We start from the raw sequence: 26,019 nt of genomic DNA on the forward strand, positions 1-26,019 counted from the left end.
GAGTCGAGAGGAGAGCTGAAGGTCAAAGAGAAAGGTCTTGAGACCAGCCTTGAAGGAGGAAAGGGAGGAGGCAAGGCAAAGGCACTGGGGGATAGAGTTCCAGAGCCTCGGGGCTGAGAGCCCGACCACCGATGGTAGGGCGGTTGGGGCGTGGGATGTGGAGTAGACCGGAGCCAGAGGAACGGAGGGTATGAGCAGGTAGGTAGGGGGATAGTAGGTTGGAGGGGTAGGAGGGAGCAAGGCCGTGAATGGCCTTGTAGGTGAGGATGAGGATCTTGAAATCAATCCTCTGGGGGATGGGGAGCCAGTGGAGGCGAGCGAGGGTGGGAGTGATGTGGTCGCGAAGCCTGGTGCGGGACAGTACACGAGCTGCAGAGTTCTGAATGACCTGCAGCTTGTGGAGGGAGGTGCCGGGAAGGCCGGCGAGGAGAGAGTTCCCATAGTCCAGCCTTGAGGTGATAAAGGCGTGGACCAGGGTTTCAGCAGCGTGAGGGGTGAGGTAGTGCCGTACTCTGGCAATGTTCCGGAGGTGATGGAAGGCGGTGCCAGTTGTGGCGCGGATATGAGGGAGAAAGGACAGCTTATGGACATTTATTTACCCAATATTCTGATTGATCAGAATACTGTTATTGGAGACATTTCCATTACAAGGTTTGCACATTCTTCTACACTAGGTGTATCCTTCATACAATTAGAGACACTTTTTATTGTTGCTGTTGTTGAAGTAGTGCTGCAATAAAGTGAAATTCTGTTAACTGAATATACAATTTGACAGGCAAAAATGATTCAATAAACAAAACTATTCATATAACCGGACTAAAGATAAACAGAGACTCATCTCCCAGAGCTCGAGCCGCACGGCCTCCAACTGCGCCAGAATGGGAAATGCTCTCCTCCACCAAATAGGCGTGTTCTCACTTGCACGTATCCAACTGACCAAAGCCGACCTCTCTGGAGAGTTTGTCCAGTTAGATCCAAGAATTTCTGCCCCCAGTCTTGCTGAAGAGCCAGGTTGGCTGGTCTGTCATCAACATCCAACGCAGTGGATCCCCTACCTGCCTGGCTCAGGAACGAATCCCTGAGACCACCACAAAGGACTGACTTGATTCCGACATTCCACTGTCAAGTATATCAACTTGGAGTCACTTCGTCCCCCAAGAATCCCTGCTTACTACCCCTCTCCCCACATCCCATGCACGCAGCAGATCCAGTAGTCACTCCTAATAGTAATCCTTGCATTTGATAGAGAACCTAATTACATCATCGAGACGTCTCAAAGTGCTTCACGGAATATACTGTGAAGTGAATTAACTGTACATTTTGTAGGTGAAATGAGGCAGCGAATTATTAGACATCTGACAAGTGCAGTATGGGCTTTCCCTTGGTGGATAGCAGGTACCAGAAACTCCCTGTGAGTACTTTGGTAGTTTCACAACTCATGAGATGTTTGAGATCTTTGCCCCTAGCCTCCTGCAAACAGCTCAGACACCTGTGTCCCCCTAGCCCAATTTGAGAGGTGGTTCTACCAGTTGGAAATGCAGAGTACCACGAGCACTTCTTATCTTTCTGCATACCAATCGAGGTAGGTACCACGTCCTGCGTATATATGAACTGTATTTAAGATTTATAATACTGGTCCCCAGTAGCTCAATAATAGCATTAGAAATTAACCAGTAATTGGATGCAAATTAGCTGAGTTCTGTAGTTGTCATTCACTGTGCATTTGACCAGGAATGATGCAGAGCCAACAGTAAAGCATCTGGCTGGCAGCGAGCCAATACAGTATATTATATGCATTGTGTCAAACTGATACCTGTAGCTAAGATAGCAAAGGTGGTGTAGGCAAATCAGAATGAGATTGAATACTGTCGCTACATCCTACGATTTAGTAACATAGTCGTCATTTCAAGCATGTCTAGATCAGCTTCTGGTCCTTCTTATTTAGCTTAATTAAAACTAATATTAAGATTTACCCGCAAAAAAAAATTGCCAAGGCAACTGCAATTTTAAAAAAAATAAAGGAACGTCTCAACCCATTTGACAAATGTATTGGTGAGCACCAAGTAAAGGGAGATCTAAAGATAAAATGCAAAATACAGCAGATGCTGGAAATCTGAAACAAAAACAGAAGTCGCGAGGAACATCCAGCAGGTCAGGCAGCAGCTGTGAAGAAAGGAAAAGCGAGTCAAAATTTCGGGTTCTCGACCCTTCGTCAGAACGGGACGAAGAGTCGTGGACCCGAAACGTCGACTCACTTTCCTTTCTCCATAGATGCTGCCTGACCTGCTGAGATCTAAAGATGTTGGTCACAGGCGGAGAGAAGCTACATCAATACTACAGCATTGGATGGCAACACAAGCCCTCCACCCCAACAAACAAAACAAAACAAAACAAACAGCCTCCAACAACCTCCATTTTCAATCGTTTGGATTCAGAGAAGAAGAAAAAAAAATCGTCTGAAGAATGCATCAAAGTAATGACACAGCCGAGTGCCAGGGAGAGAAGACAAGGGGGTGACAGTGAAGCTGGTGTCAGTGTACTGTCCGGGAGGGGGGGTATCTCTGGTTGTTTTTATTTGGAGTTGTGAGGGGTGGGAGAGGAAGAGATGAGGAGAGGAAGTAGGGTCTTGCAGTTTGCTGGATGACCTGTAGGGATAGTTGTTTTGGGAGGTTGTGGGGTTTTGGGGGAAGAGACCGGAGAGAGGGAAGGAAGGCAGACAGTGGCTCCTGGTCTCTCTCTCTCTCTCTCTCTCTCCATGTTTGTCTGGGGTTGAGACGCAGACGGAGGCCTACAACAAGAGGAGCAGGAGGACAGGCGGCAGCTGCAGCCGTACCCGGGCTGAGCAGAGAGGAGGTGAGAGTGAGAATGTGTGTGAGAGAGAGAGAGAGAGAGAGAAAGAGTTAGTGACACAGAAATGTCCCATTGAGGAGGGCGTTGGGGGCCAATGATGCCATGTTGGGCGGGTTCACGCCCAATTGGGCGGGTTTTTGCCGCCCTGCACGTGAAAAAAAAACCCCACAGCTCTCGGGCCGGGGCCTGGTTTTTAATTTAAAACAAATATATCTATATATATATATATATAAAACCGCGAAACATGGCTTTTTCTCTCTCTCTCTCTCTCTGTCTGTTTCACACCGTTTCTTACACAGTTTCGAAAAGCACACAACCCTATCGCTGGCCCACGGGGAGGCGACGCGACGCGACGCGACGTCAGTTCGGGGGCTGCTGTTGGCGGGACGTTGGGCTACAAACGGGAGCGTCGGGTCGCGTGGTGTCGGCCGCGAGCCCCGGGGAGAGCGGAAGTGGTTGGTTTGAACCCGGGCGGGGTAACGGTCGGCGGCCCCGTGCGGGACAGACACAGACACAGACAGGACAGATTGAGGTAGGCCCCGACCAGGCCCGGGGGAGTACTCTCTACATGTTACACGGCGCCATTGTTCCCATGTTCCTGTTAGCGAGGAACTGCTCTCTTTTATTCTCTCCTCAGACAGACACACACACACACAGACAGACAGATACACACAGACACGGAATAAAACTCTTCTTATTCTCCCCTCACAGACACGGGAAGGGGGAGAGGGGGGGGGAAGAGGATTAATACCCGTTATTTTCTTTCCTTCCTCTTCTCTCTGGCGCAGGCACAGAGTGAATCAACTTTTCTTTTATTCTTTCTACACACCGACGATAAAACTCGTTTTCTTTTTATTCTCTCTCGTCTACACAGACCCGGGGTGGAGGAGGAGGAGGAGGAGGAGGAGTGGGGGGGGGGAGAGGATCAAACCTTTTTTTAAAAAAAAATTGTATTCGCTGCGTACAGATACAGTGAGTGAATCAAACTGTCGTTTTCTTTTACTCTCTCTACAGAGAAATAAGCAGTTGAGCTTGGTGTTATTTGTTTGTTTGTTTCTGTGTGCTGTATAACCTTGCTCACTGTGGTTCTGTTATAAGTTTATTTTTTTTTGGTGGTGGTGGTGGTGGGGGGGGAGAGGGTTAGATTTGTATGGCATTGATTGGAATCATTCCACCGTGTCTCTGTGATGCTGATGATGTCCAATCTGTCACCTCCTTTGCAAGACCTTCCCAGCGCGCACGGGCGCGCATCTTGTCGGCCAAGACTGCTTTCATTAATGCAAGCTCCATCGTTTGTCGCCTTTCCCCTTTACTTTATTAGCACTGTTAGTTTCCTTATCTCCCACCAATGGAGTTAGACCTATTATACCTCGTGCAGCCGTTCACTCACACAATGAGACCGTTGAGCTGCTGCTGTTTATGTCCGACCCGGTGCAATGGCCACCAGAAGAAAGGAAAAGGCCAACTGCATTTTCACTGCTCGTTATTTTCCTTTTTATTATTTTGGAAGGTCTTCGCGATCACCTCAGTGATGCACTGTGAAGTGTTAAACAGTTTGAGACCAAGATGGACTGGGTTACTTATTTACTCATCAAGCTTGTATGTCTAATGACACGCTATGCTAAGTAGCATGTCACATAATAATCCTTGCTTCTGATAATGTGGCAGGCAATTTTCACACAGCAATATCCCACAAACAGCCATGAAAGAAATTACCAATTTTATTTTGGGGGATTATTGGCCTGGACACAGGGAGAAACTCCCTTCTCTTTTCAAAGCATTCTATGGGATCATTAATGTCCACCTGAACAGGCAGATGGTACCTTGATTTAACTCATTTATAGGTCTGTACCTCCAACAATGCAGCACACCCCAGCATTATATTGGAGTGTCACCTTAAATTTATGTGAGTTCGTCCTGGCATGGGGCAACTTTCTTACCCAGTGGCAAGAGCCAAGAATGTTCAACAGATCAGAGCGGTTTAAATAAAGATGCTTCAACCTATTTGAGCTCAGAAAACCCACCCTACTCTCCTCCCATCTACATATTTTAAGAAAAAAATATGCAGTATATGTATTACTTTGCATTTATCTTTATTGAATCATTTGCCAGTCATCAGCCCATGTGCATGCTCTATCAAGCTGTCTTTCTATGACCATTGTTGCCTCCACTGATTGTACACTTCACCAACTTGATGTCACCTGCAAACTTAACACTTTGGGTCTACGAGTCCAGGTATTAATAAGAATGTATACAAGGATCAGGAGTGGTCCCAGTGCAGACCCTTACTTGAAATCTCCCCTAATTTTGACCTAACTTCCCTAACTACTACACTCTTCAGCCAATTTTGAATCCATGTCCACATCTTGCCTTTGATAAATAATAATCCTTGCATTAGCGACTTTCAAGTCAGGAGAAAGTCTTAGAAATACTTCACAGATTTAATGTAGTGACTGAATTTTTTAAATGAATGCAGCACCCAGTTTGTGCCCAGCAATGACCCCAAATAGCTAGAATGACCAAAACTTCTTGAATTAAAATGTTCCCATCTCCACGGGAAGTCAGGAAGAAGAAAAAAGATTATTTTGAAAGATTCATTCTTCATTTTTGAGGATATGAAAAACTAAAACAGGTTAGACTGGGTAGACATAGGTGAAATCAAAGTTAACAATATTTTAATAGGGCAGAGAGAATGGGGGACAGGAAAATGGGTCTAAAGGATCTCGTTGCTGTTCAAAAAATATATGTATATTGTATTTAGGTTAATATTGTTGTAATGCTTATAACATTGGAGTGGATTTGTTACTGTAATGGTCTTTATTTAAAAATATTTCCTCAGCCAAGTAGCTTTTGTAAGTTTTTCAGTGACCTGACATACACTGAGAAATCTATAAAAGCTATTTGGCCTAGAGAAGCAGGCAAACAATTGTAAACAAATTAATTTTAAAAGTCTGCAAAACTTCTGTGTTATGAAACATAAATGTCATCCTGTTGCTTATTTAGTGCTGCCAAGAGGCAAGATTAGGTGAGAATGATGGGTATTTTAATCTTTCTACTGAGGCTTGGTAGGAAATGGAACATTCCCGTTCCGAGTGTACATTCCAGGCACCTCTGCTCTTTTTGAGTGTTTTGAGTTCAAGCAATGGCTTCCTGAGGACCATTGAGACCTCCATGTGATGTTTAACATTCATTACTGTACTTTAAGGAGAAGAAACACATAAGAAATGCATATAATTTCAGAAAAGAGAATACCACCTAACCTTAATATAATTAGGAACAGGCAAGGAGTATATTTTCTAGCAAAGTAGCTTGGATGCAAAGTACATCCAGAACTCTGTTTAGAAGTCAATGGAATTGCTCCAGGAATTACACGGATGCCTCAATAACTTCTGTCACCAAAGCTTCGGGACACATTTGGAAAACGACTCAGTGATACCTTTTGCTTTCATTGGTCTGTTTCATTCTTCAGTTGTGTGTCTCTCCTTCCTTCCTGGGGTATGATTTTTCCCTGCCCGATTATTCAGTTTGTTTTTTCCTTTTTGTTGCTGGTATGGACTGACTTCATCTTATCTCAAACCAACCTATTTGAGTAGAGGTCTGTGGAAGCCTTAAGTTTAGCCTGCATTGACAACTTGTCCACCTCATTCGGTACGCTTCACCCAAATGTTTCAGTGAGGAATGGAGGAGTATGGACAGAATCAGTTGAGAATTGCCAGATACAAATATAGCAAGTATTTACTATAGCATACTGTAGTAAACCATTTCATTATAATGCAGGTTTACTTACTGGGATATGGATCCCCAAGATTTACTTAGCAAAATATTTCAAAATATATTCATAAAGCCAGGATTTATTAATTATAAGATTAGTGAATATTATGAACTGATCAAATTTATTCAGGTAAATTTATTCAATTTTTTCTTATTTTTCAGAAAAATCAAAACTCTTATACGGACTCACGATTTGAGAAACTAAAATGGAGGAAAGGCCTAGTTTTCCGAGAAGGAGCAAAGAGATGGCAATTGGCAGGGAAGAAACCAGCTCATGGAGGGGTACTGTGCACCAAGAAAATCATTTACAGACTGGAAATTATTTAACAGGTTATAATAAAAGGTCAGAGAACCTGCTGCCAAAAGAAAAAGATGTAATGGAGAACTATGGTACAAGTCCAAGGAAAGGTGCTCAAAGCATCTCGAGCAGCCCAAATACTGCCAAAAGAGGAGGTTACAGCCCGGGGACATGGATGAATGATGGTTATAAAGAAAAAAGTAGAAAGCGGATACCTGAGCAATATGGGTCTCCAGTTCAGAATGTGGAGAGGAACTGGAGGGACAGTCCTTTTGAGTTAAAGTACAAGTCTCCAGCAAAAAACCTTGAGTACAGTAGAATAGAATGGAACAGTAAGACTCAAACAAGTGGTGATAAAACCAGAAGCGTCCGAAGGCAGCTTCATATTGAGCCAGGAAATGAAGAAGCATTTGAAAGGCAAAGTGAAGGTAATTGTTTCCTCATCTCTACATTTTCTTATTCGAGTCCAGTTTAGTGGGACCTATCATAGTTTGAACAATTTACTTAATAACTTAATAATAATTTCACTTGGTGCAGTGCCTTATCGTGTCACAGAGACATCTCAAAACACTACACAGGTTTTTATTGTGCTGTGTAATAACTGTGTATTTGTAGGTGAACTTGCATGAGTACCATGTAGATATTCTATTAACATGGCAACTGCCTGCAAACTCTAAAGGGGTAAGGATAGAACTGAACAAACTCATAATAAGTATGTGTGCGTGCATGCGCGCGCGCCCCAGTGGGCATCATTACTTAATACTGTGCAACTGTGTTAGCAAGCCCTCATATTGTCAGCAGTCTGTCTTTATCAGTTTGTGTTTTTGAGAACTTTTCTATGATAATGTGATGAATCAACCAATCCCATCAAGATATAACCCAAAAATGAGAGTCCTGTGCTCTTCTCACAGTTCATATGTATGATACTGAACACCTCTGTTTTATTCTAATCTTCTATATTCCATAGGATAACTGGGCTATTTAACCTTATAGGATACTGAAACACTAGTGTAGACATGTATTAAAATACAATGGATCATTATGGGAGATGATCCACAAGAAAACCTGTCTTCATTGATGTAGTTGTCATGATATTTTATTGTAGTTTAGTTATTAATCCAAGTGGATTGTGGCGGATGCCTGATGGAATACAAAATAAAATGGGCCAGATGTTACACATAAAGCAAAATGCATCACTTCCTGGGTGTTGTAAGTGTGAATCACAAAATCGAACATGATTGTTGTAAACTTGTGTAAACGGAGCCAATAGCTGAATTATAAACTTGAATGCTGCATTATACAGTTATAAATAGTGCTCTCATAGAAATTCCTACCATATTCAAGTTCATTACATCCTCTAAAACAGGGATGGGCAATTGCGACCCATGTTATGAATGTGTAGAATAATCACGTGTCACCCTGCTCTAATGTATCCCCATAGGGATATATAGAATTGGAAGAGACTATTAGAGTCCATCTGGTCAGGCCGAAAGTAAACAAAATACATAATCCTAAATAAAAATAATAATAATCCTTGCATTTAATATAGTGCTTTTCACATCTTCGAGACGTCTCAAAGCGGTTTACAGAATGTACTGTAAAGTGAATTGACTGTATATTTGTGGACGAAACGCAGCAGCCAATTGTGCACAGCAGTGTCCCACAAATAGTCGTGCATTGAGTGACCAAATTATTTTTTAAAATTTCTTGAGGGATTATTATCAGGTGTAATTTACAATTGTAAATCACTCGTATTCCTCAATTGATTTCTTTGCCAAAGAGCTATCTAATTCCAGCAGCCAGTTACACACAGCAGTGTTGCACAAACAGCTGTGAACAATTTTATTTGGAGGACTGTTGGCCAGAACACCGGGAGAAACTCCCTTCTCTTTTTGAATAGTGCTATGGGATCGCTAGCATTCACCTGAGAAGGCCGGACCACGATTTAACATTGGTTCTGAAGGACGGCACCTCCGACAATTGACAGCCCCTCCGCACTGCACTGGAATGTCAACTTAGACTGTTTGATTCTAAGTCCTGATGTGGGACTTGAACCCACAACCCTCTGACTCAGAGGCACGAGTGGTACTACTGAGCCAAGATGACCATTCTAAATGACAGATGAGGGCTTTGTTTTTTTTAAGAAAAGGGTTTATCTAAAATGAAGTAGATATTGATTGTTATCTTTGTTTTTTAGATTGCTTAGTGGGCAATGTGTGCCTTTATCTGTCTACAGCGGCTGTAGCAAATATTGTATTATTTGTGCCTGACTGAACCTCCTTTGTTTTGAAGGGCGAAAACGGTCCAGGAAAATAAAGAGAATGAATGAACAATTTGAAGATATCAGTGCACCTGTTATTGATGAATCCAAATTAACAAAGGAGGAACGACTAGGATTGTGTCAAGCTGAGGAAAGACTAGGTCGAGAATTTATCTATAGATTGAAAAGGGTAATGACAACTTGTCCTTTCTAAATTACTTTTGGGCCAGTTTTCTGTGTTGTATAAAATACTGTATCAATTCTGTAATGAAATGTTACAATTATGACTATGACTGGATTCATATTAACTGCTATGAAATGTTATTCACAAATATTGAAGTATTTCACAAAATAACTTCACCTCTATTACTGATTTGGGTGTGCATTATGATGATAATGTTTGAGCAATCAGTGACTGCTAGAATCCGAATCTAACCCAAAAAAACTTGCCTGCCACTGACTTGCCACTTCGCATTTAAGAATAGTTATTCAATAGGCATAGTTATGGAATTGAACACTGTCCATTCAGTTCTGAGACGGTTAAATATAGCCCAAAGCAATGTGACCTTTCCAACTATTAAGATTCTATTTGAAATGAATTTAGATAGTTTCAACTTCAAAGCAGAAACTACACAAACAAGTAAACGGATGATCTGAATTGGTCTCGATATACATATTATAAATCAAAGAGGAAAATAGATTCTTAAACAAAATCTGAATTTCAAAACAAAAATGTAACCTGGAGTGCACACTCCTGAAAGAAACAGACAAGTTAACATTTCTGATATGATCCTTCATCAGAACTGAGAGAGTTCCAAATGCTGGTGAAGAATCGCACCTGAAGTATTAATTTGTTCTCTTTGGATGCTGATTTACTTGCTGTATATAATAATAATGTTTGCATTTGACATAGCACTTTATCAAATTGTAACCACTTGCTGTACATTTTGAGCATGTTTTATACTCATTATAAAGCTTGAAAACATTTGAGTTGCATGTTATATTTTTCTTTTCAGCGTGCCCGAAGTTGCCCTACCGCTAAATACACCTGTAAACTCTGTGATGTTTTGATTGAATCTGTGTCATCTGCCCACAAGCACATCAAAGAAAAGCGACACAAGAAATATATAAAGGTGGGTTGAAAGTAAAATTGTATTCGTTTTATACGGGGGCTTTATCGACTATATACTCAAAACTAGTGGACTAATGTAGTCTATAAAGAAGAACAAGACCTCTCTCTGGCTCACCTGTAGCAATCTCGAGGCCAATATCAAGCTGCTCAATGGCTATCTCTCTTTCCTGTTCAATACACCTGCCCTCCTGAAATCCAGAACTTCTCCTTCCCCACCCACTTCCTCTGATATAACAACAATCTCCACTTCCTCAAATCCCTATCCCAACTTCTCAAACACAGGTGGCACAACACTGGCCATGAGGTCCATCAACAAGTGATCATCTTCAAAAATACCACCTCCATTCCTCACCTCTGATTTTAAATGCCAAGGACTTTCGTTTGCAAAATTAATAAAAATCCATAAGGCCGCAACTGCTTCCTCCCCTCCACAGTCCTCGGTCTTCCGCACAGCCGTACACTGGACACTTTTATCCCCATTTCTCCCTCGTTTTCCTTCGCCATCACCCACATGAAATCTACTACCTGCTTCCTTGACGCCCCCTCCTCACCCAGCTGCTGATCACCCAAACAGCCCTTTTCTGTCCTCAGCTGCAGGACATTGGCTTTCTTCCTGCACTGTCCCTTACCCTTCAAAACTATCATTATCACTCATTCTCAAAAAATATAACTTTGATCCGTCCAAACTCTCCCAACTACTGACCCATCTCCAAATTGCCTTTCCTTTCCAAAATCCTGATGCTACTCAACCTCCCTTTCACCTATAACGGGTAGAAAACAGAGTAGGGATAAACGGGTCATTCTCGAATTGGCAGGATGTGACTAGTGGAGTGCCACAACGATCAGTGCTTGGACCTCAGCTATTTACAATTTACATCATGAAAGATTGCAACGGGATATAGATAGGCTAGGGGAGTGGGCGAGTTGGTGGCAGATGAAATTTAATGTGGGGAATTGTGAAGTTATTCACCTAGGTAGAAAAAATAGAAAAACAGATTATTTTCTAGAGGGGGAGAGATTAGATAGTGTTAGTGTGCAGAGGGATTTGGGTGTCCTTGTACACCAGTCTCAAAAAGTTAGTTTGCCGGTGCAGCAAGCAACTAAGAAGGCGAACGGCATGTTAGCATTCATTGCAAAAGGTTTAGAGTACAAGAGTAGGGAAGTCTTGCTGCAACTGTATAGGGCCCTGGTGAGACTGCACCTGGAATATTATGTGCACTTTTGGTCTCCTTATTTAAAAAAGGACATACTTGACCTAGAGAGGGTGCAGCGTAGATTCACTCGGTTAGTTCCTGGGATGAGGGGACTGACCTATGAGGATAGGCTTAATAAACTAGGCCTATATTCTCTAGGGTACAGAAGAATTAGGGGAGATCTTATTGAAACATATAAGATTCTTAAAGGGCTGGATAAAGTAGACACTGAGGGTCTGTTTCCCCTGATAGGAGAATCTATAACCAGGGGTCACAGTCTTAAAATTAAGGGTTAGCCTTTTAGAACAGAGTTGAGGAAACATTTCTTCACTCAGAGGGTAGTGAATTTATGGAATTCACTACCCCAGAAGGCTGTAGATGCTCAGTCCTTGAACATCTTCGAGGCTGAGACTGAAAGATTTTTAAAAAATAGAGGGATTAGGGGATATGGGGATAGGGCAGGTAATTAAAGTTAGGCCTGAAGATCAGCCATGATCTTATCGAATGGCGGGGCAGGCTCGAGGGGCCAAATGGCCTACTCTTGCTCCTAATTCTTATGTTCTTATGTTCTTTTCCCAATTTCCTGCTCAATCCCCTTCAGTCCAGTTTCCACCCCAGCACTAAGATGGCCCAAATTACCAACAATGTAATAATAATCTTGCATTTGAATTAGCACCTTATCTCGTCGTTGAGACGTCTCAAAGCGCTTCACAGAATTTAATGTAAAGTGAATTGACTGTATATTTTTGTGGGCGAAACATGACAGATGAATGCGCACAGCAGTGTCCCACAAACAATTGTGGTTGAGTGACATTATTATTAACTTATTTCTTGAAGGGATTATTATGTACTGCTCTCTGCAACCAGGGTTTCCTCTAACTCCTTATCTTCCTCAACCTCTGTGTCATTTTTGACACTGATGAACATTCCCTCGATCGCCTCTCCTCCCTCAACCACTTTTGTTCTGGCTAAATTTAGAAGTTTGTGTTTACAGGAAAAACGAGAAGAAGAAATGCTCACAATGCTTCCTCCTCCACGTCCATCACAAGTAAAAGCAATTGACGCTGCCATTGAAAAGGTGGTAAAAGAATGTGGCATAACTGAAAACGATGTGATTAAAAGGCATGAAATTACCAAGGCAATGGAAAAGATTGTCCACCAATTATTACCAGGTAAAGCATTTACTTTTAACATGTTTGTACAATAATATCTTTTAGCACAACGTTGTTCAATGTAAATTATTTCACAAATAATTCACTTTATATTAATGCTTTGTTCTACAATATTGTTGTTTTATCTTGTGCAATGTAAAATTGCAATATTTTGACACGACATTCTGAACATCTGTGACCAGGATTCTCTCTGCCTCCTTATCCTCCTTGACCTCTCTGCTGCCTTCGACACCATCGACCACTCTATCCTTCTACACCACCTCTCCTCTCAATTCCATCTTCGCTGACCTGCGACTTGCCTGGTTCAATTCCTACCTCTCCCACGGTCTCCACTTTGTCGTCACTAACGGCTTCTCCTCCAGCCCCGCACTGTTACGTGTGGCGTCTCTCAGAACTCTGTCCTTAGCCCTCACTTCACTATCTACATACTCCCCCTTGGTGACATCATCCGCAGACACGGGGTCAACTTCCACATTTATGTGCGGATGACGCACAACTCTACCTCTCTGCCTCAATTCCAAGATCACTGCTATCCGTGCAGCTATATCTACAGAAAGTATCTGTACCTAAGGAAATTTCAGCTCAGAGTTGCTGAGCTGGAATATGAAGTGCAGACTATGCGCAGCATTAGGGAAGAGGAGAGCTACCTGGATACTTTGATCGAGGAAGCAGTCACTCCCCTGAAGCTCAATAGATGTACAGATCTTGTCAGTGGTCAGGGACAGGATGGCGCGACTGACAGTCAGGCAGATAAGGGGACACCAGAGGAGTGATGGAGGAGCCTCGGACTTTAACTTTATCCAACAGGTACGAGGTACTTGCAACCTCTGTGGGTAAGGAAGCCTGTAGGAAGGATGGGCAAACTGACCACAGCACCTCTGTACAGGAGGCCACACAAGTGAGGTGAGCAATAAGGAATGTAGTTGTGATAGGGAACGATACAGTCAGGAGGACAGATACACTTTGCAGCCGCAACCAGGAGTCACGAAGGCTGTGATTAAGGACGTCTCTTCGCAGTTGGAGAAGAACTTGGAGCAGGAGGGGGAGGATCCAATTATTGTGATCCACATAGGAACCAACGACATAGGTAGTAGTAGTAATGACAATCTGATGAGGGAGTTTAATGAGCTAGAGATGAAATTAAAAAACAGAACCTCTAAGGTAATAATCTTGGGATTACTACCTGAGCGATACACATGGACAAGCAGATTAAAGGGTTAAACATGTGGCTGAAAGAGTGGAGCGGGAGGCAGGGGTTTCATTTTATGGGCCACTGGCACCAGTATTGGGGAAAGAGGGAGCTCTTCGATCAGGATAGGCTCCACTTAAACCGGGCTAGGACCAGTGTCCTGGCAAAATGAATAACTAGGGAGGTAGATAGAGCTTTAAAGTAATAAGGGGGGGAGGGCAAGTTACGGTTAAACATAAACTCACAAAGCAAATAAGAAAAGTCAAGGCTGCAGAGCAGAGTAGCGACTTGGGAGATGAAGAAGAGTGTGTCAAGTAGGGAAAACGTTTGTCAAAGAAAATAGGGCATTAATGAGTATGGGAAATAGTAATGAGTAGGGGAAATAGTAAAAAGGCGCTATACCAGAATGCATAAAGCATTCATAACAAAATAGATGAATTAATAGCACAAATAGAGATAAACGGATACGATTTAGTAGCCATTACTGAGACGTGATTACAGGGAGACCCAAGGTTGGGAGCTAAACATTCCAGGGTACCTGACCATACAGGAAAGATAGGCAATATGGAAAACAAGGTGGAGGTTGGGTAGCGAGGAAGGATCTTAAGTCAGAAAATCAGGATGTAGAATAAGTATGGATGCAGCTAAGTAACAACAAGGTATAGAAAACACTAGTGGGAATAGTTTATAGACCCCCCCCCCCCCCCCCCCCGAACAGCAGTTACAGTATTGGCGGAGTACTAATCAGGAAATTAAAGGAGCATGTAACAAGGGTAATACAATAATAGTGGGTGATTTTAATCTTCATATAGACTGGGAAGACCAAATTGGCAAAAGTAAATTAAAGGATGAGCTTATGGAAAGCATTAGAGATAGTTTTCTAGAACAGTATGCTGAGGAACCAACCAGGGAACAGGCGATCCTAGATCTTGTATTGTGTAAGGAAGCAGAGCTGATCAGTAATCTTGAAGTTAAGGCTCCTCTAGGGCAGAGTGACCATAATATGATGGAATTTAATATTAAATTTGAGAGTGATGTAATTAAGTCCGAATCAAGGTTCTTAAACTTAAATAAAACCAACTTTTCAGGAATGAGGGATGATTTGGCTAAGATAGACTGGGAAAGTAAATTAAAAGATATGACAGTAAACAAGTAATGGCAAACATTCAAAAATATATTAGATAATTCCCAGCGAACGCATATTCCATTGAGAAATAAAAATTCCAAGGGAAAAGTGGTTCAACCATGGCTAACTAGAGAAGTTAAGGAGAGTATAAAATTAAAAGAGGTCTATAATATTGCCAAAAAGAGCTGTAAACCTGAGGATTGGAAGGGCTTTAGAGATCATCAAAGGATAACCAAGAAACACATTAAGAGGGAGAAAATGGAATATGAGAGCAAATTAGCTGGAGCTATAAAGACAGATTGTAAGAGTTTTTACAAGTATATAAAGAAGAAGAGATTAACAAAAGTAAATGTGGGTCCCGTACAGTCAGAGACAGGAGAAATTATAATAGGAAAGAAGAAATGGCAGTGTCATTAAACAGATACTTTGCTTCTGTCTTCACGTTGGAAGATACTAAAAATTTACCAAAAATAGTGGGGAACCAAGAAACTAATCTTAGTGAGGACCTTAAAGAAATTAATATCAGTAAAGTAATGGTACTAGAGAAATCGATGGGACTAAAAGCTGATAAATTTCCTGGACCTGATGGCCTGCTTCCTTTGGCTTTAAAAGAGGTGGCTGCAGAGATAGTGGATCCATTGTTTTTGATCTTCCAAAATTCCCTGGATTCTGGAATGGTTCCCGTTGATTGGAAGGTCGCAAACGTAACGCCGCTATTTAAGAAAAGTGGGAGAGAAAAAATGGCGAACTATAGACCAATTAGCCTGACATCGGTGGCAGGGAAAATTCTAGAGTCTATAATTAGGGACTTCATCGTGGGGCACTTAGAAAGTCATAACATGATTAGGCAGAGTCAACATGGCTTTATGAAAGGGAAATCTTGTTTAACAAATCTTTGAGTTTTTTGAAGATGTAATTAGCAGGTTAGATAGGGGGAAACCAGTGGATATAGAGTACTTGGAATTTCAGAAGGCATTCGATAAGATGCCACATAAAAGGTTCTTACATAAGATTAGGGCTCATGGAATTAAGGGAAATGTATTAGCATGGATCGAAGAGTGGTTAACAGGCAGAAAACAGAGTAGGGATAAACGGGTACTTCTCAGATTGGCAGGTTGTGACTAGTGGAGTGCCGCAAGGATCAGTGCTTGAGCCTCAACTGTTTACAGTCTACATCAATGACTTAGATGAGGAAATAGAGCTTATTGTGTCTAAATTCACGGATGATACAAAGCTACGTGGGAAAGTAAGCTGTGAGGGGCACACAAGGAGATGCAAAGGAATACGGACAGGTTAAGTGAGTGGGCAAGAAGGTGGCAGGTGGAGTATAATGTGGGAATTGGGAAGTTATTCACCTAGGTATAAAAAATAGAAAATCAGATTTTTTTTAGATGGGGAGAGACTAGATAGTGTTAGTATTCACCAATCACAAAAAGTTAGTATGCAGGTACAGCAAGCAATTAAGAAGGCTGATAGCGTGTTAGCGTTTATTGCAAAGGGGTTAGAGTACAAGAGTAGGGAAGTCTTGCTGTAATTGTACAGGGTGTTGGTAAGACCCCACTGGGAATACTGTGCACCTGGAATATTGGTCTTAATATTCTTAAGGGTCTTGACAGGGTAGATAGTGTGAGACTGTTTCCCCTGGTTGGAGATTCTAAAACTAGGGATCATAGTCTCAGGATTAAAGGTCAGCCTTTTAGAACTAAGTTGAGAAAACATTTCTTCACTCATAGGGTAGTGAATTTATGGAATTCTCTACCCCAGAAGGCTGTGGCTGCTCAGTCATTGAACATATTCAAGACTGAGATCGATAGATTTTTAAAAAAAAAATAGTGATTAAGGGTTATGGGGATAGGGCGGGTAAATGGAATTAGGTTAGACGAACAGCCATGATCTTATTAAATGGCAGGGCAGGCTTAAGGGGCCGAATGGCCTACTCCTGCTCCTACTTCTTATGTTCTCACAGACTGCCTGTCAGACATCAAGTCCTGGATGAGAACTAACTTTATAAAGTTAAACATCAGTAAGATCGAGGCCCTGCTGATTGGGTCGTGTCAGTGCCTCCACACCTCAGACACTGGCAGCATCAGCATTCACGGATACACACTCCACCTCACCAAGCCAGTCAGGAACCTAGGCATCTTGTTTGACCTTCAACTGTCCTTTCTCCCTCACACCCATGCCATGACCCGCGCTGCCTTCCCCACCTCCGCAACATCAACCGACTCCGCCACTTCCGCACCCCTCAGTTCGCCAAAACCCTCATACCTGCTTTCATTACATCCAGGCTCGACTATGCCAACCCCCTGCTTGTCGGCCTTCCCAACTCCTCCCTCCATAGGCTGCAGATCATCCAGAACTCTGCAGCCCGTGTCCTCCCCCACACCAGGCTCTGCGACCCTATCACCCTCATCCTCGCCTGATTCCACTGGCTTCCCATCACACAGCGAATACAGTTCAAGATCCTGGTCCTCACTTTCAAAGCCCTCTATGACCTTGCTCCCCCCAACCTCTGTGACCTAACCCCCTACCAACCTACCCACTCCCTTCGCTCAGCGGGCTCCGGCCTGCTGCATATCCCCTGCTTCACCCGCCCCACCATTGGCAGCCAAGCCTTCAGCTACTCTGCCCCCACCCTCTGGAACTCCATCCCACCTCGCCCCCTTCCTTGGTTCCTTAAAGACTCTCCTCTTCGACCGTGCCTTCGGCCACCTTCCTCCCCCCACCCACCCTCCACCTTCCCTGATCCCGACTCCCAGCTCGGGTCCGAAACACTAATTGTCCAGCGCCTTGGGACGTCCTCCCAACATGAAATGCGCTATACAAATGTATTGTTGTTGTGCTTTAAAGTAATACTTATATTACTTATATTGTAATTGTAATTCTACAATAACTTATCTATATAATATTTTTTCTTATATCACACAGATTGCTCACTTAGACTATACGGCTCCTCTTGTACAAGATTTGGTTTTAGTGATTCGGACCTCAACATTGATATACAATTTCCAGTTCATGTAAGTTTCTAGAAATGGGACAAAGAACTCTGCACACTAATACACCACCTGAATTTAGCTATTTGGGTTTTCAATATCTTTGTTTAGATTTAGAGGTTTGTGTTGTTGTTATGTGTTCTGTATTGTTTAGGTGTGAACTTTCTTGTTTATACATTTTGAGTACCAAGTTTTTCATTCCATGCTTCAAAATTTGTATGTTGCATGCATCAAATGCAATATTGTATAGCTTTGAATAGTATTAATCTGTTCCATTATAACCATGTCAGGCTGGCTCGGATGGTAGTGTTCTTGCCTCTTGAGTCGGAAGGATATATGTTCAAGTCCCATGTCAGGACTTGGAACTCATATCATCTATGCTGATACTCCAGTGTAGGGCTGGCAGTGTGCTGCATTGTCATAGGTGCCATCCTTTAGGTGAGGCATTAAACCAACGTCAGGTGGAGGTTAAAGATTCCATGATATTATTCAAAAAGAGAAGGGAGTTTCTTCCGGTATCCTGACAGACTCCCAAATAAAATTGGTCACCCACTCCATGTCTGTTTGTGTAAAATACCCACAAAATACACAGTAACACCACTTTACAGTATATCCTGTGAAATGCTTTGAGACGTCTCAACAGTGTTGATAAGGAGCTATATCTGAATGCAAGGATTATTCAGATTAATGCGAAATAGTGTGATTGAAAATTAAGGGAGCATGTGGAACAGCTTTTAATTTTGTTTCATTCAGAAAATTGCATTTATTTTGTGGCAGAAATGCATTTATGGGATCTCAAAAGCCTAAAGAATAGATATCCCAAGTATGTACAATTTTTTAATATATATATTATAAAAAAAATAAAAATAACCTCCAAAAGTGATGGAATTTTGAAGTGTAATGCAAATAACATTTTTTTAAAAATCATTGAATCACTGCATTTGTGGTATTTTGTTTCTCAGATGAACCAACCAGATGTGCTATTGCTTGTTCAAGAAAGCCTTAAGAATAGCAGTAAGTTGCTTTTGTTTGTTTAAATTACTAAGTAGGCATTTAAAATGTTGTATGCATAGCCAAGTAACTTGCTCTTGGTATTCTTTAGAAATTATGAACCTAGTGTGAAATAAAAATGTAATAATGATTAAGTGACTAAAGTACCGATTTTATTATACAGTGGAAGCTGCTTAAGACGAACATTGGGTCAATCGCACAAAATGGCCGGCCCCAATCTGTCCACCTTAAGCGGCTTCCACTGTATGTAGTTAGATTTGTTTATACATAACATACTTGATGCTCTTGTTTTGGAGAAAATGAGGGACAAGCTCTGAGAACTACAGAAATGTAGCTGACCTTGTTAAATTTGATGCACATTTAAATAATGACATGCATAACAAATTAACATACAGACTACAAGTGTGTACATATAGATATATATGCATTGTTTTGACATTAATGCCTTTGGCAAATTAAAGTAGCTACATTTTGTAATATTTTTGTCCTTTTCCAATAGGTCAAAACTAGAAGAGCCTAGGCTGAAATCTCTTAAATCCTATCCCAGGACCCATTTTACAAAAAATTAATTCTCAGATTTTAAATCATTAGTGCTCCAGTAAATCAGAATAGGGGTTCTTCATCAAAATTTTCTAGAAGACTGTTGCCCACTGAAAGTGAGTCACCATGTTTATATAGTGACAAATATTAAATGCCTTTTAACTGTTTTACCAAGTAGTGCTTAAAGTTCTAGCTTCAAATATATAATGTTTTGTAATTGGCCCTATCAACGTGCTTTTGAAGTATCTGCATGTTGTATGTCAACACATTCCTGAGTAAATTTATTGTTGAGGTTAGTAGTCAGTTCATGGATATTGAATCTCCCAGAAATGAGCAGAAAGAACATCAGTGTTTTAAATTGTCTTTTCTCCTCCCCACAAATTTTATTCACAGTTACTTTCATTGATGTTGAGGCGGAGTTCCATGCCAGAGTGCCTGTTGTACTATGCAGGGAAAAGCAAAGGTTTGTCGGGTCTTTTTGCTTCTTAATCTGAGAGTAATCGTGCACCATAATTTGTAACCTAAAATGAGTGACTGTAAAAGACTAATCATTGAACACTATTTGAGCTTACTGGAGAACCCCAGTAGCTCACTAGGAGAAGCCCTAATAAGCAAACAGATGTGCCCTTTTTTGCCATTAGAATGAGCATGAAGTTTCTCTTTACTATTCCCTAATATTGTATTTTTAAAGTCGCAGTAGTTTGTTACATACATACAAGCAAACCTTTCCAGCCTGAGAAGCTGACCTGTTGTCAAACACCTTTCAATGTCACTTTAGGTATTTAGAATGTGTGTTTTTAAAAATGTAAATGATTCTCTTGCCTCCAAACAGCAGAAGCAATGACAGAATAAATACCTAACTGATTCCTTTTTTCCACTCATCTAATACTAAAAAAGCTTAAAGATGTAAACAAAAATGTTTTTTTAATCACATTTTACTTATTCCTATATCTATTCATTAATTGCCTTCAGCCTATTATTACTCTGGACCCTCTCATAAATGGTTCACACATCTTCTATTTCTTATTAAAAGTTATGTTTTTATATCGTTTCTCATTGCTGGTTCCAATTTGCATTACTAATTTATTGGGGAAGGGGTGTGCATTGGTTTAGCAGAGTAGCATCTGAGACTTGCTCTCTTTCTTGAAGGGTAATAATTTGTGTCTCCTTGGGGCCGAGCTGGCTGAAATAATGTGCCTAGCAATAGAATATTGGAATTAATTCAAACCTCTATGGCAATCTCAGTAATTTGATTCCTGAACATGGCACTGTCGATAACCAGCCAGCCTGACTCGAAAGAGCAGACCAGTCACTCAGGGCAGAATTTGTCCCACTCTGCTCATGTTAACCCTACAAGGCAAACTCCTAGGGTGTTCCTAGCTGGACAGTGGAAAATATGCCGAACAGTGCTGCAAATGTAAACCACGTGTTTTTATTTTAAACTCCAGCAGTACTCCAACGCACCCAAACTCAAGTATGTGCCTAATACATTACCAAAACGTGTAAACAGGGTACATTCCTCTTGGCAGATAGTAAGCAATCCATTCCAGGTAGAGGGAAATTTCTGTTTGTAAGTCGTATTCATATGGTTCTGTGGTGTTCAAACTCTTAAGCATGGCGATGGATTTCCAAGTGTCAGGCCCTGAGTTAACCCCCAAAAATTGAATTAAAGTCTTTGTTTACTGGAGGGAACTTCGTTTGAAAGAGTTGGGTAGTCTAAATCTATTCCTTGTGGTCATGAATTTCTAGCACAAAAATACCTGTAATTTGGCACTAAATTAGACAAAAGGGCAAACAAGGCTGATGGGAAAGGTGTCACACTGCAGCAAGATATAATCTTTGAAGTTGAGACTTAAGCACAATGTCAGAACAGAAGGTGCATTATCCTACAGCTAACCATGCCACATCTGATCTGGGAGTGCAACACAGAATGCCACCGATGGGAATGGGAAGGCTTCTGTTTCCGGTAGTAACATACTTCCTGAAGAGGACAATATCAATTTGGTGAAAAGAGTGACTTGTTGGTTGGTTTGTTTCAAATTCAAGTTCATGACTGTAATTGGCAACAAGAAATTGCCAGATCAAAGCAATCAACAGAACCAATAGCAAGAATTATTCAAGAAATTGAAAAGAAGGTGAATGAATCACTGAATAAATGGTTCATAATACAGTTGTCTTATTGGAACTTCTATATTTGATGAGACAGATAATGTAATACAAATTCCAGGGGTCTTTTAGTGAATTTTGCTGGTCATTTCCTATTTTGATAGCAATGAATGCACCCAGAATCCAAGACATATTACAACAACAACAAGATTTCATTTATAGAGCGCCTTTCACGTCGGGAGGATGTTCCAAGGCACTGGACAGTTGGGTCGGGACCCGAGCAAGGGGGAAATGGTCAGGGGGAGGGAAGGGAAGGAGCGAGGAGGGGTAGGGAGTCGAGAGGGGAGCTGAAGGCACGGTCGAAGAGAATTTTTAAATAAATGAATTGCCTCTTCAGGGCAATATTTTTAAAGCAACTCTATTCTATAAGTAGCAACAGATGGGGTCTAAAGTACAGGTCACAAATGGGATTTATTTGGATTAATTGGGATTTACATCTTGTATATACTAGATTGCAAAATGGCAAATCCCAAGGCATTTGCCAAGATTATAAACATCTAAAAAACGCCTGCAAATAAAGATTTCTGAAATATCACATTGTCAATTAAGCCAACTTGATAAATGCATGTTGCAATTGACAAGATTTGTCACCTTTTCTGAAAGTGACTTTCATAGAGGCTATAGCAAATGCAATGATTATTTATTATTTTTATAAGATTGTTTGTTGAAGTTTCAAAGTGTAATCTTTTATTGAATGAATCTCAGTAGAACTGTTGCAGAGATTATTAGCAATGACTAATGATATTTTTTCCTTTTTAAAGATATGTATATTTTTTTAAATGTGCCCATTTGTTTTTCTAATTTTCTCCCCCATTCTGCTCCTGATCCCCAGCCTCCTCGTGATAACGTGCAATTGTTCATTGGTGATTGTTTATGTGTAAGCCTTGGGGTCAGTGGGCCACTTCACTGGAGAGGGCATCACAGCTAAACCTGACTTCTCTCCACCTGACTGCCACACAAACACACTACCTTATAGAAGGACTAATAGCATGAAACTTGTCTGAATTTAACCTCCTAAACCCTGGGAAGGCCAAGCCAATTTAACATGAGTCATTTGACTGAGACCAGGAACCTCAACACAGATGGGATGGGGGGGATCTCTGGTCTGACAACCGGAGAGAGTAGTCAGAGTGTTTGATGGAAGGTGGACAGTTATCACATCAGGTTCATTAAGTAGTGTCACAGATTTTTCACCTGATAATTTGGTGTAAAACAGTGCTTATATTTGGGAATACAAAAATTATGATTTGCATTTGAACCAACGAGCTGGTAGTCACTAAACTAAATCTCTATCCTACATCCAATGGGTCTGTCTTGATGACAGTCAATTATGTTTGAAGTATCTACTGCTTTTGAGATGAGAGATTGTTCTTGTTTCAGTATTGTATTTTGTGTCATAATAATCCTTGCATACGATTTTAAAGCCCTAAATTGCTTTAAAAAAATGAATTTTGCAAATCTCCTGATAACTTAAAATCCCAGAATCTATGGATTGTTTAAAATATAATGCCAATAACAATGAATATACAGAGATTTATGATTTTTGTATTGCTTGATGCCAGCACTGTTTTACCCAATGAGTGTAGCTAATACATTTTGATTTCAGTGCATGATCTGACTATTCTATGGTAAATTGTATACCATAAATATAAATGTATTATTTATATTATTATTCCTTTTTAGTGGTCTTTTATGTAAAGTGAGCGCAGGCAATGAAAATGCATGGCTCACAACCTGCCACTTAGCTACCCTGGCAAAGCTGGAACCCAGGCTTACTCCACTGGTTACTGCCTTTAGGTATTGGGGGAAGGTAAGAAATCCATTTTGCCTTTGGATTTTTTTTGTGGTTTAAGAGGTACTCTAAATGTGCATTGAATGTCATTTTAAACTCTTTTGTCTGCTATCTTGGTTTTTACTAACTAAAATATATCCTTCTCTTATTCAAATTTAATTTTTATTGATAGCTTTATATCCAGTAATTGTAAATGATTACTACAGTAAAACTTGCATAACAACAAGATTACATTTGTAAAGTGCCTTTCACGTCGGGAGGATGTCCCAAGGTGCTGGACAGTGTACAGCGTTTCAGAACCGAGCTGGGGTCAGGTGGGCAGAAGGAAGGGGAAGGCGGGTGAACGATGGCATGGTCAAAGAGGAGGGTTTTGAGGCGGGACTTGAAGGAGGCTAAGGAGAGGGTGAGGCGGAGTGATTGGGGGATGGAGTTCCAGAGATTGGGGGCAGAGTGGCTGAAGGCTCTCCCGCCAATGGTGGGGCGGGTGGGTTGAGGGATGTGGAGCAGGCCGGAGTTGGCTGAGTGGAGGAAGCGGGCGGGTTGGTAGGGTGTTAGGAGGTCACAGAGATAGGTTGGGGCGAGGCCATGGAGGGCTTTGTAGGTGAGGACCAGGATCTTGAACTGGATCCTCTGAAGGATAGGGAGCCAATAGAGTTGGGGGAGATGGGGTCACGGAGTTTGGTGCGAAAGAGGACACGGGCTGCAGAGTTCTGGATTATCTGCAGCCTGTGGAGAAAGGAGTTGGAAAGGCTGACCAGCAGGACATTTGCATAGTCGAGCCTGGAGGTGAATATAGTCTTATCTTTAAAAATCAAACAATCGCCTAAATTCTACAGGCCATCCCATTTAGTTTCCTATCAAAGCCGCTCAGATTTATTTCTACTAGGTCATATTAATCATCTCCTAACTCGTAACGCTGCTCCCATATCCTCCATTACTCCTGCACTTACCGGCTGCATTGAATTGCGGGAAACGATAGCCTACCGGCTGACAGCATTGAATCGTGAGAAACGTAGTTTTGATCCATCAACACATGCCAGAATTTAATTTCCCGCAATTCAATGCAATTCCAATACTTGCTGGTCAAGGCCAATTGAATCGCAGGAAATGTAATCTTGACCCGTCAACGTATGCACACTCACCGGCGGCAGTGACGTTAATACTGCATGTGCACTTACAGGCTGCATTGAATTACCCACATGCTCTGTAGATTATTGATTATTGTACAAGTTTGCCTGAAACTCTGACTTATATGTAACTTATATTAAATGTTATGGTCCTGATGATACAACATATGTGAGTTTTACTGTATCTCATTGTCATTGTTACACCTTCAAACTAGCATGTTCGTTTTGTTTGTTATATTTACAGTTTTCTTTGATTCCTCTCTGACTTGCTCTACTTGTTATTTTTATCCATTCTCTTCACCAATTCAATTCAAATCAATTCACCAAGTAGATCTCCCGTAACCAGTTGTCAAAATGTTCTATGGTTAGCTTCTACAATACTGTTTATATTATTATGTTAGTAATATTACAATAATAATATTTTATTATTGTAATATTACATCTTTTTATCCTGGAACAGTAGGTACATTAATTTGTTAGAACAGTTTCATATTCATTCAACTTGGTCTTGAGTTATTTTATAGGATGCTGTCAATTAAAACCATGTCCCGAATAAGTTAACCACTTTTGTCAAACTAAGTGTTCCATAATGATGGTGGTAAACTTTTCCCACATCTTTTCATCACAGTAACAGAAATGTGCATCAATCTATATAATGTTTGGTTTTTTCACACAAGATTTTTCAAGCTAAGTGGGATTCAACCTTATGGTTAAAACACCAGCAGGTAGCACGCCTTTTCAGTTAAGTGTTTTGCTCCACTCAGTGTCCGAATGCCACCATTTTGTTTTCACCCTGAGGTGAACAAACTTATTTTGTAAATTTTAAGGTATTACATTTTGTTTTTCTAGGATTATTCTAGCTTAGAAGCTTGAATCAATGTTCTCAGCTAAACAATTAACTTTTAGCAATAAAGTTTCTGGTAAAATTGCTAAAAGTTAATATTGTGGTCAAGGAATGCAGGGATCTGTGTCCCCCTAGCCAGATCAGTCCAGGGAAAGCAAAATTAAAGACTTATAGCATGATGTAGGACCTAAAGTTTAAAACAGTAGGATTGCTAACCTTTACTTATAAAGCCAAGGATCCTATATGCTTTTTTAACAGCTCTATCAAGCTGTCCTGGTACCTTCAAAGACCTGTGTATGTGAACCCCCAGGTCTCTCTGCTCCTGAACACCCTTTAAAACTGTACCATTTAGTGTATGTTGAATCTATGTCATCTGCAAAGTTTAACATTTTGCTCTCTATATCCAAGTCCAAGTCATTCACATATATCAAAAAGAGCAGTGGACCTAATACTGACTCCACAACAGGCAACACCACTGAATATTTCCCTCCAGTCTGAAAAACAACCATTCACCACTACCCTTTGCTTTCTGTGTCCCAGCCAATTTTGTATCCA

The 26,019-nt window shown here is 41.1% G+C and overlaps 1 protein-coding gene across 1 annotated transcript in view; it reads left to right on the top strand.

Moving 5' to 3' along the window:
• Positions 1-2,575: 2,575 nt before the first annotated feature.
• Positions 2,576-26,019, top strand: part of tut7 (terminal uridylyl transferase 7) — a 43,163-nt gene continuing 19,719 nt past the window's right edge. Inside the window, exons 1-9 of the mRNA XM_007908046.2 lie at positions 2,576-2,853; positions 6,784-7,347; positions 9,212-9,369; positions 10,196-10,312; positions 12,499-12,676; positions 17,920-18,008; positions 18,947-18,998; positions 19,929-19,998; positions 23,385-23,511. Of these exons, the coding sequence (XP_007906237.2) occupies positions 6,828-7,347; positions 9,212-9,369; positions 10,196-10,312; positions 12,499-12,676; positions 17,920-18,008; positions 18,947-18,998; positions 19,929-19,998; positions 23,385-23,511 (1,311 nt within the window). The 5' untranslated portion in view covers positions 2,576-2,853; positions 6,784-6,827. The remainder of the gene's footprint in view (positions 2,854-6,783; positions 7,348-9,211; positions 9,370-10,195; positions 10,313-12,498; positions 12,677-17,919; positions 18,009-18,946; positions 18,999-19,928; positions 19,999-23,384; positions 23,512-26,019) is intronic.

Source organism: Callorhinchus milii, unplaced genomic scaffold (genome assembly GCF_018977255.1).
Source record: "Callorhinchus milii isolate IMCB2004 unplaced genomic scaffold, IMCB_Cmil_1.0 Scaffold53, whole genome shotgun sequence".
NCBI lineage: Eukaryota > Metazoa > Chordata > Chondrichthyes > Chimaeriformes > Callorhinchidae > Callorhinchus > Callorhinchus milii.